The 15884-nt window shown below is 39.6% G+C and overlaps 1 protein-coding gene across 1 annotated transcript in view; it reads left to right on the top strand.

The window, feature by feature from the left end:
* CSTF3 (cleavage stimulation factor subunit 3) overlaps positions 1-13445 on the top strand; it is a 64679-nt gene extending 51234 nt beyond the window's left edge. Inside the window, exons 8-21 of the mRNA XM_063438489.1 lie at positions 852-978; positions 1104-1181; positions 1628-1790; positions 2042-2151; positions 2522-2638; positions 2901-2975; positions 3604-3747; positions 4944-5046; positions 5463-5532; positions 5974-6169; positions 9306-9459; positions 10250-10344; positions 11812-11872; positions 12175-13445. Of these exons, the coding sequence (XP_063294559.1) occupies positions 852-978; positions 1104-1181; positions 1628-1790; positions 2042-2151; positions 2522-2638; positions 2901-2975; positions 3604-3747; positions 4944-5046; positions 5463-5532; positions 5974-6169; positions 9306-9459; positions 10250-10344; positions 11812-11872; positions 12175-12377 (1696 nt within the window). The 3' untranslated portion in view covers positions 12378-13445. The remainder of the gene's footprint in view (positions 1-851; positions 979-1103; positions 1182-1627; positions 1791-2041; positions 2152-2521; positions 2639-2900; positions 2976-3603; positions 3748-4943; positions 5047-5462; positions 5533-5973; positions 6170-9305; positions 9460-10249; positions 10345-11811; positions 11873-12174) is intronic.
* Positions 13446-15884: the final 2439 nt, after the last annotated feature.

A 15884-nucleotide genomic window follows, 5' to 3' on the forward strand; every position in this document is an offset into this window, starting at 1 on the left:
TCTTTCTCAGACTATATACCAGGAACTTTTGCCTGCTAGTAAGATGATAAGGAGACAAGTGGACATGTGAGTGCTAGGGGACAGTCCTTAGAAAGCGTGGAGTAGGCGCATCATTTGATGCATTTATGTCAAGCTCAGGGTGCTGCCTGCATAGTATGCCCTTAGTTGGACTGCCTGCATGATTGGCAGGCAGTCTGGCATGCATTCATGCCAGGCTGGCCTTCCAATTCTTTGGACAAACATGCCCCCTTTTTGGCAGGTCTGGTCACGTGATTCGCGCCAGTGGCACACTCTTATACCCTACACATTGACTTCCTGCTTTACTGGACACTGCTATTAGGGGATATGGATTTACTTGAAAGATGAAAGCATAAATTAGAGCGAGATTAGCATAGAGTATGTGTTTTCGTTTAGCTGCATCCTTTGAGTTTCCCTCCAACACCATTTCCATCAGATACACGACGCTTGGGAGGTATGATTGTTTGTGTTTTTGGTCGATAAGATTCTGTAAATATGCCCATGTTAATTGTCAGCACCAGGCCCACTGGGCTCTTAATCTGGCCCTGATAATCTGGATCAACAAATCAGCCTTTGCTTTGTGTATTTTTTTTACATAGAGGGTTATTCACTAAATTGAGAATTGTGGGAAATTCAAAGTGAATTTAAGATTGAAGGTCAACAAAGCCAAACTGGAAAAATTCTCCAAGCCTTAAATTTAAACTCCCTTTGAATTCCAAACAATTTTCACTTTAATGAACAACCCTGATAGTTGTAAACTGGACTGATTTCTGTTCATAATAATTTTGTTTAACAAATGTGGTAAGTAAAGGCTTATCTTTGTTTTTCTTTAGGGAAGCTGTCGGATCTTATGCAGAAAACCAGAGAATTACAGCTGTCCGCAGGGTCTACCAGAGAGGTTGTGTGAATCCCATGATTAACATTGAACAGCTTTGGAGGGATTATAACAAGTATGAAGAGGTAACTGACAGAGTTAATTCGTATAATGTCAGCATATGACATTAATCCTGAGTTATATGGCTATAGTTTTACTACATGTGTTTACTGGTATTATGCATTTTTAACATGCCACTCTCTTCTTGTAGGGTATTAACATTCACCTTGCAAAGAAAATGATTGAGGATCGGAGTAGAGACTATATGAATGCACGGAGGGTGGCAAAGGTATGTAATATTATCACACGGAATTCCGTGTCTTGTTCACTCTACTGCATATAGGCCTGAACAATCTTTATATATCTACTTACCTGTCTATCTTTATCTATGTAAATCTACCTACTTGTCTATCTTTATCTATGTATATCTACCTACGTGTCTATCTTTATCTATCTATGTATATCTACCTACTTGTCTATCTTTATCTATGTATATCTACCTACCCGTCTATCTTTATCTCTATATGTCTGTCTGTCTACCTGTCTATCTTTATCTCTGTCTGTCTTTCAACTTGTCTTTATTTATCTCTGTCTGTATATCTACCTGTCTATCTTTATCTTTGTATGTCTACCTACCTGTCTATCTTTATCTCTGTATGTCTACCTACCTGTCTATCTGTATCTCTATATGTCTACCTACCTGTCTGTTTAACACTTTATGTATTTTTACCTAAGGAATATGAAACCGTGATGAAAGGTTTAGATCGGAATGCTCCTTCTGTTCCCCCTCAAAATACTCCGCAGGAAGCTCAGCAGGTGGAGATGTGGAAGAAATATATACAGTGGGAAAAGAGTAATCCCCTCCGCACGGAAGATCAGACCCTCATAACAAAGAGAGGTGAGAGTGACAAGCTGAGCATGTCATAAGTGGACTCTGTCGCTGCAAACCAAGTTTGAACCGCAATATAATGTACCATGATAATCTATGAAGAAAAGGATATTTCTATTTTTTTATTATCACCCCTTCCAAGACTAACAGACGGGCAAGCACTGTGGGATTCCTGCTGGCACAGTAAATGTATTGCATTATTTGGTGTGGACAGAAATGTTACACGGCTGTCTGTCACTGACTATTGTGTTCTCTTTCAGTAATGTTTGCCTATGAACAATGTCTGCTGGTGTTGGGACATCATCCGGACATCTGGTACGAAGCTGCACAATACCTGGAACAGTCCAGCAAACTACTGGCTGAAAAGGGGGTACGTAATTGTTTTATTTTTTGTGTGTGTGTGTAAACAAGTGCAGATAAATGTACGAGTTTACAAGTTGAGTTCTCCAGTAATCACCTATTCAATTATGGAAATGTGTTTCTTATGTGAGAATCTAATATATTTCCTAATTTTAGCATTTACAACACTATGTGTCTACAAATTGCTGTGAAATCTTGTATCCATTTTTTTTCTTTCATTTTGCTTAATGTTATTTTCTTGTTCATTTTTTTATTTCTTCAAAACGTGTACATTTGTAGAGTTATTGAAACTTATTCATTCTAGTAAACCTTATTAGAATCGCCTCTGGAGTAGTTTTTCTGTACTTCCCATCTGATCATTCTGGTTCTCATTGTTCCAGGACATGAATAACGCTAAACTATTCAGCGATGAAGCTGCAAATATCTATGAACGTGCAATCAGTACGTTGCTGAAGAAGAACATGCTGCTCTATTTTGCCTATGCTGACTATGAAGAGGTTGGTTTCCCTTAAACGAAGAAAAAGGAATGTTTTATTAATACCGTGTACTTGGGTAGATATTTAACTATCAACCTGTGTCTGCCAGACCGTTTACCAACCGATTGGCTTTATTTATGAGAAAAAAATAAGTTCCTGATTTATTCCGGAAGTAGATTAAAACTAATTTGATTTGTTTATACTGGCTGGAAAGCGTCTGATGAGTACTAATTTAAGGAACTTTGTAAATTAATTAATCACCATCCTACACTTTTCCATGCAGAGTCGAATGAAATATGAAAAAACTCACAGTATCTACAACCGACTTCTCACCATAGAAGATATAGATCCCACCTTGGTAAGACCACCCTCAAAATGTATACATGTTGCCCAATGCAAGGCATGTCATGTCATCATGTGAACATAATACACAAGATCCAGCGCACTCACTTATCCTCTAAACAGCAACTTCAATGCTGACAGATTTTATTCGTTTTTTTTTTTTTTTAAACACCTAATCTAGACAAATATAATGGGGGTTTAGTTACATTATGTGATCATACATTGCCACAACGTCAATGTACCCCATCTTTGGCAGGTCCAACTTTTTAACAGCCTGTCTGCTCTTATGAGATTAACCCACTTACTTGGGGAAAAAAAATCCCATCTGGGGCTCTCTGCAGTACAAGGTTAAATAGGGACCTGAGATGAGGCACCTGTGACAGGGAGGGGTGCAAAACCAAGGAGTTAACCTAGACTCCAAAATAAATATATGTATGTGTGAAACCAGGGGGCTGCACTCACCTGAAAATGCATAAATTTGGCCCCCAGCAGCACCCCATTTATGCATGTTCAGGTGAGTGCAGCCCCCTGGTTTCATCATGTTAACATAAGGCATAGGTCTAACAGGTTACATGTTACCCACGGCCAGTGCATTTCTGTTCTGTCTTTTAAATAATTATAATTGAAACTTTTTTCCCCTCCAGGTTTATATTCAATATATGAAATTTGCAAGGCGTGCCGAGGGTATCAAGTCAGGGAGGATGATTTTCAAAAAAGCCAGAGAGGATGTAAGGACCAGGCATCATGTTTATGTTACAGCTGCCTTAATGGAGTATTATTGTAGCAAGGTAAGAGTATGCTGGACTTGTAACTTGGATTCTGAGTGACCGTGATGTGTAATATAGATCAGTATGGCTGTGGAATACTTTGATATGTATCACTTCAAAGAGTTTTTATGTAACGTTAATGTACCAATCTTTACCAAATGCAAAATTAACATTATTTTAGCTATTAAAGGAACATTGTAAACAAAATATATTTATTGATAACTTTAGTGTGTTTTTCTCATAGATATTCATTGGGGCCCTCCAAGCATCCATTCAGCCAACCAGATGCTTGTCATAGAAAAGCATTGAATCCAATGCTTCTCAATGTGAAGCATTTAAAATGCATCACGCTGGGCTGTGCATGATGATGCAGAACATAAAAAATGTAATTCCTTGCATACTTCACTAGGAATTGCCCCTAGTGGCTGCCAGTTTAACCACCACCAGAGGCACACTGACTGACAAATGTAAATATAGGTGTCTGAGTGCAGGGGCTGCATCTAGGCACCAAAACCACTACATTAAGCTGTAGTGGTTTTGATGCTTAGCGTTTCCTTTTAATAATGGTGAAATAGAGAGATATGTGTCTATATCGGCAGCTTTCCACATAACCACCCTCTTTAAAAAAAATAGTCTGGCGGTGTACACTTGCTACCATGCTACACTTACCCGAGGGGAACTTTTACTTGCCAGGGATGAATTTTCACTTGCCAAAGGCTAGTGGAGAGTGAAAATTTTGAGCCTTGCATATGCTACAGCAATATTTTCCCATGGTAGAAAGTCTTAGAATGTAAAACTATAAGATTTGGGATGTAACTCATTATATGATTTACTGGTTCTGAAGGCAGGAAAGAACATGGAACCTTTAATTTAGTGAAATAGATTATGTGTAGTCCCCATGTGCATTTTAAGTGCTGTGGGGTTCAAATCTTGCAGACAGACCCCTAATACCTCCTAGTACTAGGTTATTTGTCTATAATGCTTTTCATTAAATATATATCCACCTCTGACAATTTGGTTGTCACTGTGTAAATAAATATGTTTTTATGTTAAATTGCAAATAGTCAATGACTGATTCTTGTGTTAAAACCATTGTCTGCATAATGTTTTATTAATATTAAAAAAGAAATGCAATTTAAAAGTACTTTGTGTATTTTGCCTTTGCCTGTTTACAACATTACGAAATGTTTAAAAACTTTGCTTATTCATCCTTTTAGGACACTTCAGTGGCCTTCAAAATATTTGAGTTGGGACTGAAGAAATATGGGGATATCCCTGAATATGTGCTTGCATACATTGATTATTTGTCTCATCTTAATGGTAAGTTTATCAGATACCTAGTTTAGCTAACAATATTAGTACCCTTGGTTATTGAAATTTTACTAAGATTTTTATTTTATGGTTTAGTCAGTTAAAATCATGGGTGAAGCCAACAGTTCTGTTAGAACCTTACCCAAGGGACTGGACAATAGATCATTAAAATTCGGATGTTGGAGACCCATATCCACTTAGAGAAATAATTAGATTTTATAAAAAATATTCTGTTATGTTCTTAGACACGCATGGAGTTTGGAGCTCAGGAATGCATATTATATTCATTACTAAGGTTTTCATAGCTACTCTGCATGGTGACATCAAATTCAGCTCAATCCATTAACTTTTATAAGACCAATTCATTTAATGTATCTATCTTATCAATTTCACATTGTGATCCACTGATTTTTACATCTTTGTAGAGGACAACAACACAAGAGTATTATTTGAACGTGTTTTAACATCAGGGAGTCTGCCCCCTGAGAAGTCTGGGTAAGTGGAAATCACACAAAGGCACGGCTTAAGATGTCTTTAACTGAGATGAAGCGCTTATTTACAGAAATGGGAATTTTCTGCAATAATAGTCAATGTGGAGACCTATGTCATACATATTTTTTATGTTGATTCATTTTTGAATGTACTGTGATTTCCTGCCAATTCACTCTTTAGAGATTAACCCTGTGTGAGTGTTTTGTCCCATCAATCTCACGATTTGTTAGTCTCTGCCGCACAGAACTAACGTTACCCGTGGAGTAAAAATCTACCAACTCTGGAAATATCCCGATACTAATTGGAAGTTTTAATAAAAAAAAAAACATCACACACATTTAATCAGAATCTGAACATATTTTTTTTTTTATTCTGTTTTTATTTTTTTGCCAGTCTTTTTTTCATTTAATAACATTTTGGAAATCTTTCCTTGTTGTCCCACAGAGAGATATGGGCACGTTTCTTGGCCTTTGAAAGCAATATTGGTGACTTAGCAAGTATTCTGAAAGTAGAGAAGAGGAGATACACGGCCTTCAAAGAGGAGTACGAGGGAAAGGAGACAGCGCTTCTTGTGGATAGATATAAGTTTATGGATCTGTACCCCTGCTCGGCATGTGAATTAAAAGCTTTGGGCTACAAGGTATGTCTTCTACAGAACCGTAAAAGTTGTCCTTACTAAAGTAGTATACAATGTTATTCGGAGTGCACCCTGTGCAGTTACACTCTGCAGGCAGTATATTTGCTCAAAGTGCTATGATTTGTTCAATAAATGACTTCATGTTCAGGTTTATAGGAATTGTCTGTATGAGGTGTTACTGGTGTCTAATTCATGCCTCACAATAATGCACTTGCTAGCTTCTTTAGAACAGGTTGTTTTTTGCGGTAGGCTGTTCGCCATCAGCTCTTAGTTAAATTTTTTTTTTTTTTTTAAATACTTTATTTGTGGTGTCGGCCGATATGCAGGTTTTCAGACATTACATACGTTACATTATAAGTAGACATATGGTCCCATACATTGAGGTAGATACATTGTTATTGACATGTTTGTGTACAGGAGGTTATCCATATTCATTATAATACAGCTGGGTAGTCTATGTTCCCTGCCTCGGCCGTCACATTTTATCAATATTATCAAAGAGTGGTGTGTACTTCAGTACAGTAATTAATAATAGAATCCTTTATTAACAATTTTTCATCGTTCCCGTAGTGTCTTTGAAGGGCATATAAGGTCCTAACCCTTCGTGGCCCGTTATGTCCACTAGCAGGGCTGAGAGGGTCACTCTCTAATTAGGGGGTGGGGACATGGGAGGGAGATGTGGGGGTGGAGGGGTAACAGGGAGGGGGATGCGCAGGGGATGAGCGGCACGCGCAGCGCCCTCTTCTGGGATTCCTGTTCAGTCTACGTTTGTGGGTTTGTCAGTCGTTAATGAATGTCTCTCATGGCTGCCAAATCTTTGAGAATTTTTTATCTGTGTTTCTGATCTGGGCAGTCAATTTATCCATCAAGTAGTTATTTTTAACCTTCACGACCACGTCGGCTATCATGGGTGTGGAGTTTTTGAGCCATGATTGTGCCAGCGCCCGTCTGGCCGCTAGGGTAAGTTTATTAAGAGGTATTTGTCCCTTCCCCAGTAGGCCGTCAGTGGGTTTGGACAGCAGGAAGGACCACGCGTCCATATCTATCTGCCTCTCCAACACGTCCTTCAGCAGGGTCTGAACCTGAGTCCAAAAGCTTCTGACCTTTGGGCATGTCCACCACATGTGAATGAAAGTGCCCTTATCCCCACATTCCTTCCAACATGTTTCTGTTGTGGTTTTTCCCATTCTGAATAGTTTTACTGGGGTTGTGTACCATCTCATCAACCTCTTGTATGATTGCTCTTGTTGTAGCACACATATAGATGTTTTAGCTGGCGCTTCCTAGATATCAGCCCAGTCCTCTCCCTCCAAGTCATTTTCCCAGTGTCCTATATAGCTAGGGTTGTCGTCATCCCTCTCTGGTGCGCTAATCTGTGTGTACAGTGTCGAGATCATGCCCTTCTGGTTATTTTCTGTGATGTACAATCTTTCATAAAAGGTCATGGGGGCCTGAGCCCGATAGCAAGACACCACAATGTCACAGGCATCCCAAGGCAGAACTTTACGTACCTTGGGATTTCTAGCAAAATCTTTTAGTTGGATGTATCGGAATAGGTCTTTTGTTGTAAGGGGTGCTAATGTTTTGAGACTTTCAAACGTTCGGAAGGTGTTATTTTCAAATATCTGGAAGTATCTTTGCATCCCGATGGCTTCCATGCCCCGGAACTCTTGTGTGCTCATCCCGGGCTCAAACGCTTTGTATCTTAGCTATGGGGTCAGTGGAGAGGGGGGGTGTTTCAGGGCATATTTGGTGGGCGTAAGATCCCAAATTCTAATGGAGCTCAGAATTGCCAGACAGGTGGTATGTAGTGCCGGTCTGTCCTCTTTGGGGACCCATATCCAAAACTGTGGTAAGTCAGTGCTCATGATGTGTGTTTCTAAGTCGACCCAGCGGTGGGGAGTCCACCAGGGAGTGCCAGCTCACCACCTGCCAGCTGTGCCGCCATGTAACATAGGTGTAGGTTGGGGAGGCCCAGGCCGCCTTTCGACTTGGGGCGGTATAGTACTTGCCTTGCCACCCTATGTCTCTTTTGACACACGTGAAGTTGTCTATTGCGCTTTGCAGGGGGCCTTGGTCTTTTTTTGTCACCTTGATGGGCAGGGCCTGGAACAGGAAGAGCAAGCACGGAAAGAGATTCATTTTAATGGCATGTAACCTACCTATCCAGGATATTAGCTTGTCGTGCCATCTTTTCTAGGTCTCTCATGTGTTGTGATATTGTGGGTATAGTTTTCCGAATACAGTTGGTCCAGGTCTGCTATGAGTCTGACCCCCCGTATGTGAATTCTAATGTGGGCCGCAGTGCCCTCAGTGCTCTGTGTGCCCTATCAATGGTCCAGAGGTGCTCTGCTATGTCAGGCACTTGCTCTTTAAACAGTGTGGTTAATACTGCCTGGATGTCCGCGTCTTTTACACTTTCAGGTAGGCCTTTGAGTCGCAGGTTATTCCTTCTAGACCTGGTGGAGGCATCTTCTAACTCCGTTTCCAATACTGCCACTCTGGAGAGCAAGCTGTTGGTGACCGTGGCTGCCTCGTTGTGGACTGACACCACATGGTCCATCCGCCATTCCAGGGCCTCTGTGCGCTGACCCACCGCCTGTATTTCAGCTTTCACCTGTCTTGCTGAGCGCTCTATCTCTGCCGCCAGAAAGCACTTTACCTATGATAGTGACCGGAGGATTGCGCCTTGTGACTCCATTTGCGTTAGGTATTCAGAGTCCATTGAGCCAGTGGAGGCCAGCCGCGCTGGGCCGCCGCCATCTTTGGAAGATGTGTCTGTATACCGCCAGCATGTCTGCAACCGACCGGGTCCCCCCGACTTGCCATCGGTGCTGGCTTGTTCTCCTCCTCTCTAGATAGGTTTAGGATCTGCTTTGCCAGGATACTTTGCGGTTTACAGAGGGTACAGGGAGCTTTGGGTGCGGAGCACTGAGGTTAGGCAGCCATCGCTCTCTGCATCCAAGCCACGCCCCCTTTAGTTACAGTTTTTTTACGCTTTTACATATGGGTTCTCTGTTGCATCTACATTGCCCTCATTTCTCCACCTCTTTCTTTTACTATCAGTGTAATGAGACATTCTGTCCAACATCTAAGTTAACTCTGTAAAAATATTTGTTTTTGTTTTTTTCCACTCCAGGATGTTTCACGATCCAAATTATCAAACATGATCCAAGAGACTGTGGTAACACCATCAATCACACCATCTTTGAAAGATGAGTTGGATAGAAAACCAGAGTATCCCAAACCAGACACTAGCCAGATGATCCCTTTCCAGCCGAGACATTTAGCACGTAAGTCTTTACTGAGGCTGTGCTCAGGTCACCTTACCATCACCATTTTGTGCAAACATTTTATAAAAGTTGTATTTTTATTAAGGACTCCTGTACAAAGCTCATGGTGTCCCCTATAGACAATCTTACACTTGTGTAGACAGATGCCATAAACATCTGTTGAGGTTTTAATGTTAATGCCTGTTCCCATGAACAGTCACTCACTACATCTAATGGAAAATAGAAATATGTTGCAGTGGAAGCAGCTTCAAGCACTTTGCCAAATTTTGCGAAAGATCTTGTCCTACACGATTCAGCATTTGATAAAATTCTAACACACTCTTGATGAAAAACACAAGACCAGAGTGTCTACCTACCATCCGGTGGTGAGAGATTGCAGAAGCTCATCATTTTAGATCTATAAGTAGAATATGAAGCTGTATAAAAACATTGGATGTTTTGGTTATACAGCATTTTTATTGGGTTCTGTATCGATTACTTTGTAGTGGCTCCTGAAATATTTAATGGAATTCTGCCATTTGCATCTTTATAAACTTTGTAAAATTTCTATCACTTTTAGAACATGGGGCTGCTGGCATTTAGATGTCTACAGACTCCAAAAGATCACTAGGAAGCTTTATTGATTGCCAAATCGATGACCTGATGTTAATATGATGTGCTCCTGGTACTCACAGAACCTAAACAGAATAAACAGAATAAACAGAATAAACAGAATAAACAGAATAAAAGCAGTTGTGATTTTTTATTTTTTCGACTTGAAATCATACCATTTGTTTTCTGACTTTTCTAGCTCCAGGACTTCATCCAGTCCCAGGAGGAGTATTTCCTGTCCCACCAGCGGCTGTTATTTTAATGAAACTCCTGCCTCCTCCCATTTGTTACCAGGTATGTACCTTTTCAGCACTGTCCTGTCTGCCTTCTGTTCTGCAATACATCCTTATCATAATTTAAAGAACCCACGTCACAAATAAAGAAACCTTTAACAAAACCTGAGGCTGTTCCTGCTTTTAAGCTTTGTGTCCAAGATATGGCTAAAACGGACATCCATGGTATTTACTGTGTGAGCTGAGATTAGTATTATCACTAGAATGCATTAATAGGGAATTCCCTTTGTTATACATTATGCAAAAGAAGTCTGAAAGAGGGTTGATTTTAATGTCAAACATGTTCATAGTAAATGTTTCCATGTTTGTTGTCACATTCGAAATGTTGTGATGTTTCTCAGCTGAAACCCCCCCCTCCCCCAGCTATTTTACAATGCTGCCGCCCAGCCCATGTGTTGCCTATTAAGGGTAAATATGTATTATAGGGGCTTAGAAAAATACCCCTGTCTGTCTCATTAGAGATTTATTTTGCCTGAAGCTGAAGGAAGCAAGGTGAATTGTTAATGTAGGACCCACCTAAGAGGTTTGCCTTGATGTGGGCAGGTGGGCTTCCATTTAATGGCCATTGGAGTAAAACAACAAAACCTTCATGTATATAAATATGCAAAGGGATTTTGGGTAGAGTGCAGGTAACTCCTTTCTTTAGAAAAAAAATATTGCCAAACTAAGTTACACACACATTTTAAAATGTTAGCAATTCATGTCTAATTCCTGGGTATTGATGTCCATTAGCACTGATAAGCAGCAGGGTTAAATTCACCAAAAGCCTCCTTGAGCACATACATGTTAGAGGACTGTGGGTGTATCAGACTGAACACGGCAGAAGAGGTTCTGTTCATGTTATACTTGAGGTTTGCATTGCTGCTGAGCCCCGTTGTCTTCTCTTTGATACCCTTGCCATGTGTTCTGAGAGGAAAGAAGGCATGTCCATATTCCAGTCTTTTGTGACGTAACACGGTGATAAACAGGACTGTAGCTCTGGATACAATTATTCTACTCTCTGCACTAGATCACTAGTACAAAGGGCAATTACACCCATATGTTCCTGAACCTACCCCAGTTATGCCACTGTATCAAACGTTAATTAGGTACTGTCCCTTCGGACATTTCCTTGTTTGTACACCTCTTATTCACCACCTGAGCACTTGCTTTTGCTTCTTCTTTTAGTTTTGCACACTTTTGTACTCCCTCATGTACGCACCATTCAGATAACAGAGATGAACCATTCTTGGTCACGTATTCCTCCTATAACCATCACATGTACTCATGATGGTATGACTTGTGTATGCGAATACAAAGAACAGATGGATTGATAATTCCTCTCAGTGCTCAGAGCTGCCAGTATCTTGAACAGAGAGAAGAATTGTTAATGTTTTATATGATAATGGCTTCATTTCCATTAATAGCCTGGTTAAGAAATCACCACTTATTTGCTTATATATGTGACAGCGATGATTTATCTTCACAGGGTCCCTTTGTGCAGGTGGATGAACTAATGGAGGTTTTCAGAAGGTGCAAAATTCCAGATAGTAAGTATCTAGAGACGTTCTAGATTAAAGTAACACTATAGTGTTAATAATATATACCGGTACCTGTATTCCCAGCATCTATACTACCCTGTCCTAGATACATTTAGTGAGAATTCAAAATGAATTTAAAGTTTAAGGAAAAGAAAAACCCAAACTGGTTAAAATTCTCAAAATCGGCTATTCTTCCATTTCAGCTACTTTGGCCTTAAATTTCAAACTTACTTTGAATTCAAATTCAGTAACCCTATTAGATACTTTTTGTCAAGTCACAAACTTATCCACCATTTAATTTTCTTCTGTAGCTGCAGAAGAGGCTGTGAGACTCATAACCGGGGGTCAGGCAGAGCTAATTGCCGAAGGGAATGGACCGGTGGAAGCCAACACTATACTTAATAAGTCACTAAAAAGACCAAATGAAGATTCTGATGAGGAGGAGGAGAAGGGATCTGTAGTGCCTCCTGTCCATGACATATACAGAGCTCGGCAACAGAAAAGGATCCGGTGAAGGAAATATCAAGCTTTGGAAAGAAAGAGCAAACAGACTTTTAACAGAACCATCATTTTGCCTCCTAAACCTACTGCTTTAAAAGAAAAAAAAACACAAAACTTTTTATTACAAGCATTTGGGAGACGAATATGTGTACTTGTGGTGCCTCTATAATTCAAAAAAGGTTATTGGTGAAAAAAAAGGAAATCACTGCAAACACAGGATTTAAAACAAAGGTTCCAATTCTACAACATGAAAACTGTCCGATATAAAGGACTGAATCTAGGACTATTGGTCTCCCTGGTGAATCTTTGGTCTTGTTTTCTCTGTGTTTTACATACAACTGGAAGGCGTACAGGTGTTTAACAGTTTTATTTTAAAACTGTGTGGCTTATTATAGTTTTTTTTATGTTTAATATTCATGTCAAGGTCATTCTTATCTTGTCCACATGGTCATTCCTGTAGAATTCATTTCACTGGTAGAGGAGTATCGAAAAGAAAAGTCATTCATTCATTTTTCATTTTTTATTTGTTGCCCAAATAGAGTCGTTCCTGCAAACAGAGCAGTTGAGACTGCGAGTGCGACCTTTTAATGTCCACAGGGCACTCCACGGCTCTGAACGGGTTAACATCTTGTTTCTATTTGTTTTTACAAAAGAGGCTGCTACTTTTAAAAGACACTGTAAATGTAAAGCAAATGCAACCATTGCACACAAATTCTGTGCTAGACTTGTTTTTTTATTTTTCCTGCACAAAAATTGCAAAATTGGTATTTAATCTAGTCACAGCTAGGTTCGCGGTTCATTTGCAATTCGTTAGCATTGTCAGTGCTTCATGAGTCTGTACAGCAGCCAAACGTGTTTTATTTTGTTTGTTAGGTGTGTATTTACTGAACAACGAGTTGTAATGAGATGATCACTAATGTGCAGAATTGTGGTCAAAATAGCTCCTAACTATCCTATTTTATTCCCTAACTTCAGCTGTTAGCTCACCACGGCTCATTTCATATTATTCACTAAACCGAAGGGAACAAAGTCATTGTAAATTTTAATTTTTAAGTAAAAATAGCGACCTAGAAACATCAAAGCTGGGGAATGTTTTCATTTTGGCTGTTTGGGGTAAAATTTGCATTTCTCTTGTCGGTTCTCCATATTTCTCAACTTGAATAAACCTCATCTTATAACATACACGTTTTACCTTTCATGCAGATCAATATGTTTAAATAGAAAATACTCCCACTTCTCTCTTAACAGAGAATTTAAAGCTGAATATAAAACCGACTGGGTTATTCACTACAGCGAGAATTCAAAGTGAATTTCAAATTGAAGGTAAAAATAGGCAAACTGGGAAAATGATCTATTAGCCCGGCTTCCAGTTTGGCTACTTTGGCATTAAATTTGAAATTCACTTTGAACTTATGAATTCAATTTTCATATAGTGAAAATCCATGTGAATGTGGGTTTTGCTTTCTAATACTGTGGAAAGTGTAAGATTTCTGGTATGTTTTTGATTATCGGTATTGTTGTCTTAGGGTCAACGTAAAGCAATGTTTAACTTTTTTTTTTTTTAAAGAAAACTTGGTTATTTTGTTTCAAAATTAAAGAATGAACTTACAAAAAGCCTTTTTGATGTGTACACCTTCGAAAGTATACATTTTTAAATGAAATTTATGTCTAACAGTCATTTTGCGCACAATACCTTTTATATACTGCAAGTAAAATTTAAATTGAACGACATAGTGACACTAAACTTTTTCTAACTGTTTCTTGTGTAATTGAAGAAAATATTAGTGTCTTCATAACATTGAAAAGTGGAGCAAGAACATCTGAAAACACTGTCTCATCAGAACTGAATTTTCACAAAACGTCAGAATATAAATGTCAGAATATGTCAGAATATAAATGTCAGAATATAAATGTCAAGGTAATGGCACGGTGCATGACGCCATACCGGTTATAGCTTGTTATCCTGACAGTCCAGAGTTCTGTTGGAAGAGCTGTAGAGTGAGTCAGTGTTCAATATATGGTGGGAGTGGAGTGCCCCAAAACTGCCCAGCTTCAATGGGTGGTTCATATTATATTATAGAGACATATCAGAAACTTTGAGTTCTCAAGTTCATTTACAGACTTCCTATTAAAACTTTCATTTCAGCCATACAGTACACCGTTCATAGGACTCTAACACCAGGTGCTTAAAGTCTGGAGCTCATTTTTAGATTTCAGTACAGAGGGGGCAACATTGAAACTGAATTTGTGCTTATGTGACATTAGATGCACATGATGTGTGCTATGTAATGCAAATGTAACATTGCTTGGGCATTGGGTAACCGCTCCCATAGGTACTGAATTTGTGACATGCTGTTTTATACTTCCAGATTTCAGAACACGGTTTCTGTTTCCTGTTTGAAAGTGATTCAGAAAGAAGAGATGGCACATGCGAGCAGCTACAGCCCAGAGAATAGCACTGTGTGATCTGTAGCTGGCAGCTGCTAGGATAATTCTCTCTTATAATATATATATACATGTAATGGGTGAGGCATAGACAGGCTGCATTAGTTGTGTGGAGACAGATAGCCTTGTAAATAGTTACTTTTACCTTTCGATATAATAAACTGTGCATTTCATGTGGCCGCCCTGACACATCATGAACAGTTTAACACCTCTCACAAGTTTAAATGCTTGCACATATGATATTATTTATATAGTGCCAGCAAATTCCATAGCGCTGTACACATATAATAGCTGTAACTGTGAGACACGTGATTAAATGCCCCTGTGGCACAGCCAAAGTAAAAAGGAAAAATCACGGAGCACACAAAATCAAACAGTGTGCTGTTTTAAAAAAGATATAAAATCGATTTATTAAAGAATTACTCAAAGCACCATAACCACTACAGCACTGTAGTGATTATGGTGTCATCGCATGGTAGGCCAAACCGTTTTAGGGCATCAGACTGTACATTCTCATTCTGGTCATCTGCAGGAGAAGCTGGATTGCTCTATAGAACAAAGCAGGGACACGCATCTGTTAAGCGCTATCAGGCTATGAGCAAAATATTGGACTAGCCATGTGTTCTTTAAGAGATGTCCAACGTGTGCAGGAGTAGGCCGGATATGACACATACCCAGGAGTCCCAGGTAAGTTGTGAAACCATCTTAAAATGATTTAAAAACTTACAAACAGGTGATTCAATAGTTCTTCTGACACTATACTATAGCAGCCTGTAGTGGAAATGGTGTTTGAAGTGTTCCTTTAAGGGCAACTTACTCAAATAAAAGCAGGTGAAGTGCGCATGCACTAGGTGATTTTCTTAAAAGACAGGTTGGAGAAGCAAGCTTCTCATTACCCGGTATTTGAGAGCTCAAGACCCTTCCAACAATTTTGGTGTGGCTATTAGGTCCTCCCCCCTCATTCTAATTTAGGGCCCCCACCCACCGCTCAGGGGTGGGGGCCAGGACATAAGGTCCCCCCCAATTAGTATTTAGGGCCCCCACCCACCGCTCAGGGGTGGGGGCCAGGGGGGAG

This window comes from Pelobates fuscus, chromosome 12 (genome assembly GCF_036172605.1).
Source record: "Pelobates fuscus isolate aPelFus1 chromosome 12, aPelFus1.pri, whole genome shotgun sequence".
Classification (NCBI taxonomy): Eukaryota; Metazoa; Chordata; class Amphibia; order Anura; family Pelobatidae; genus Pelobates; species Pelobates fuscus.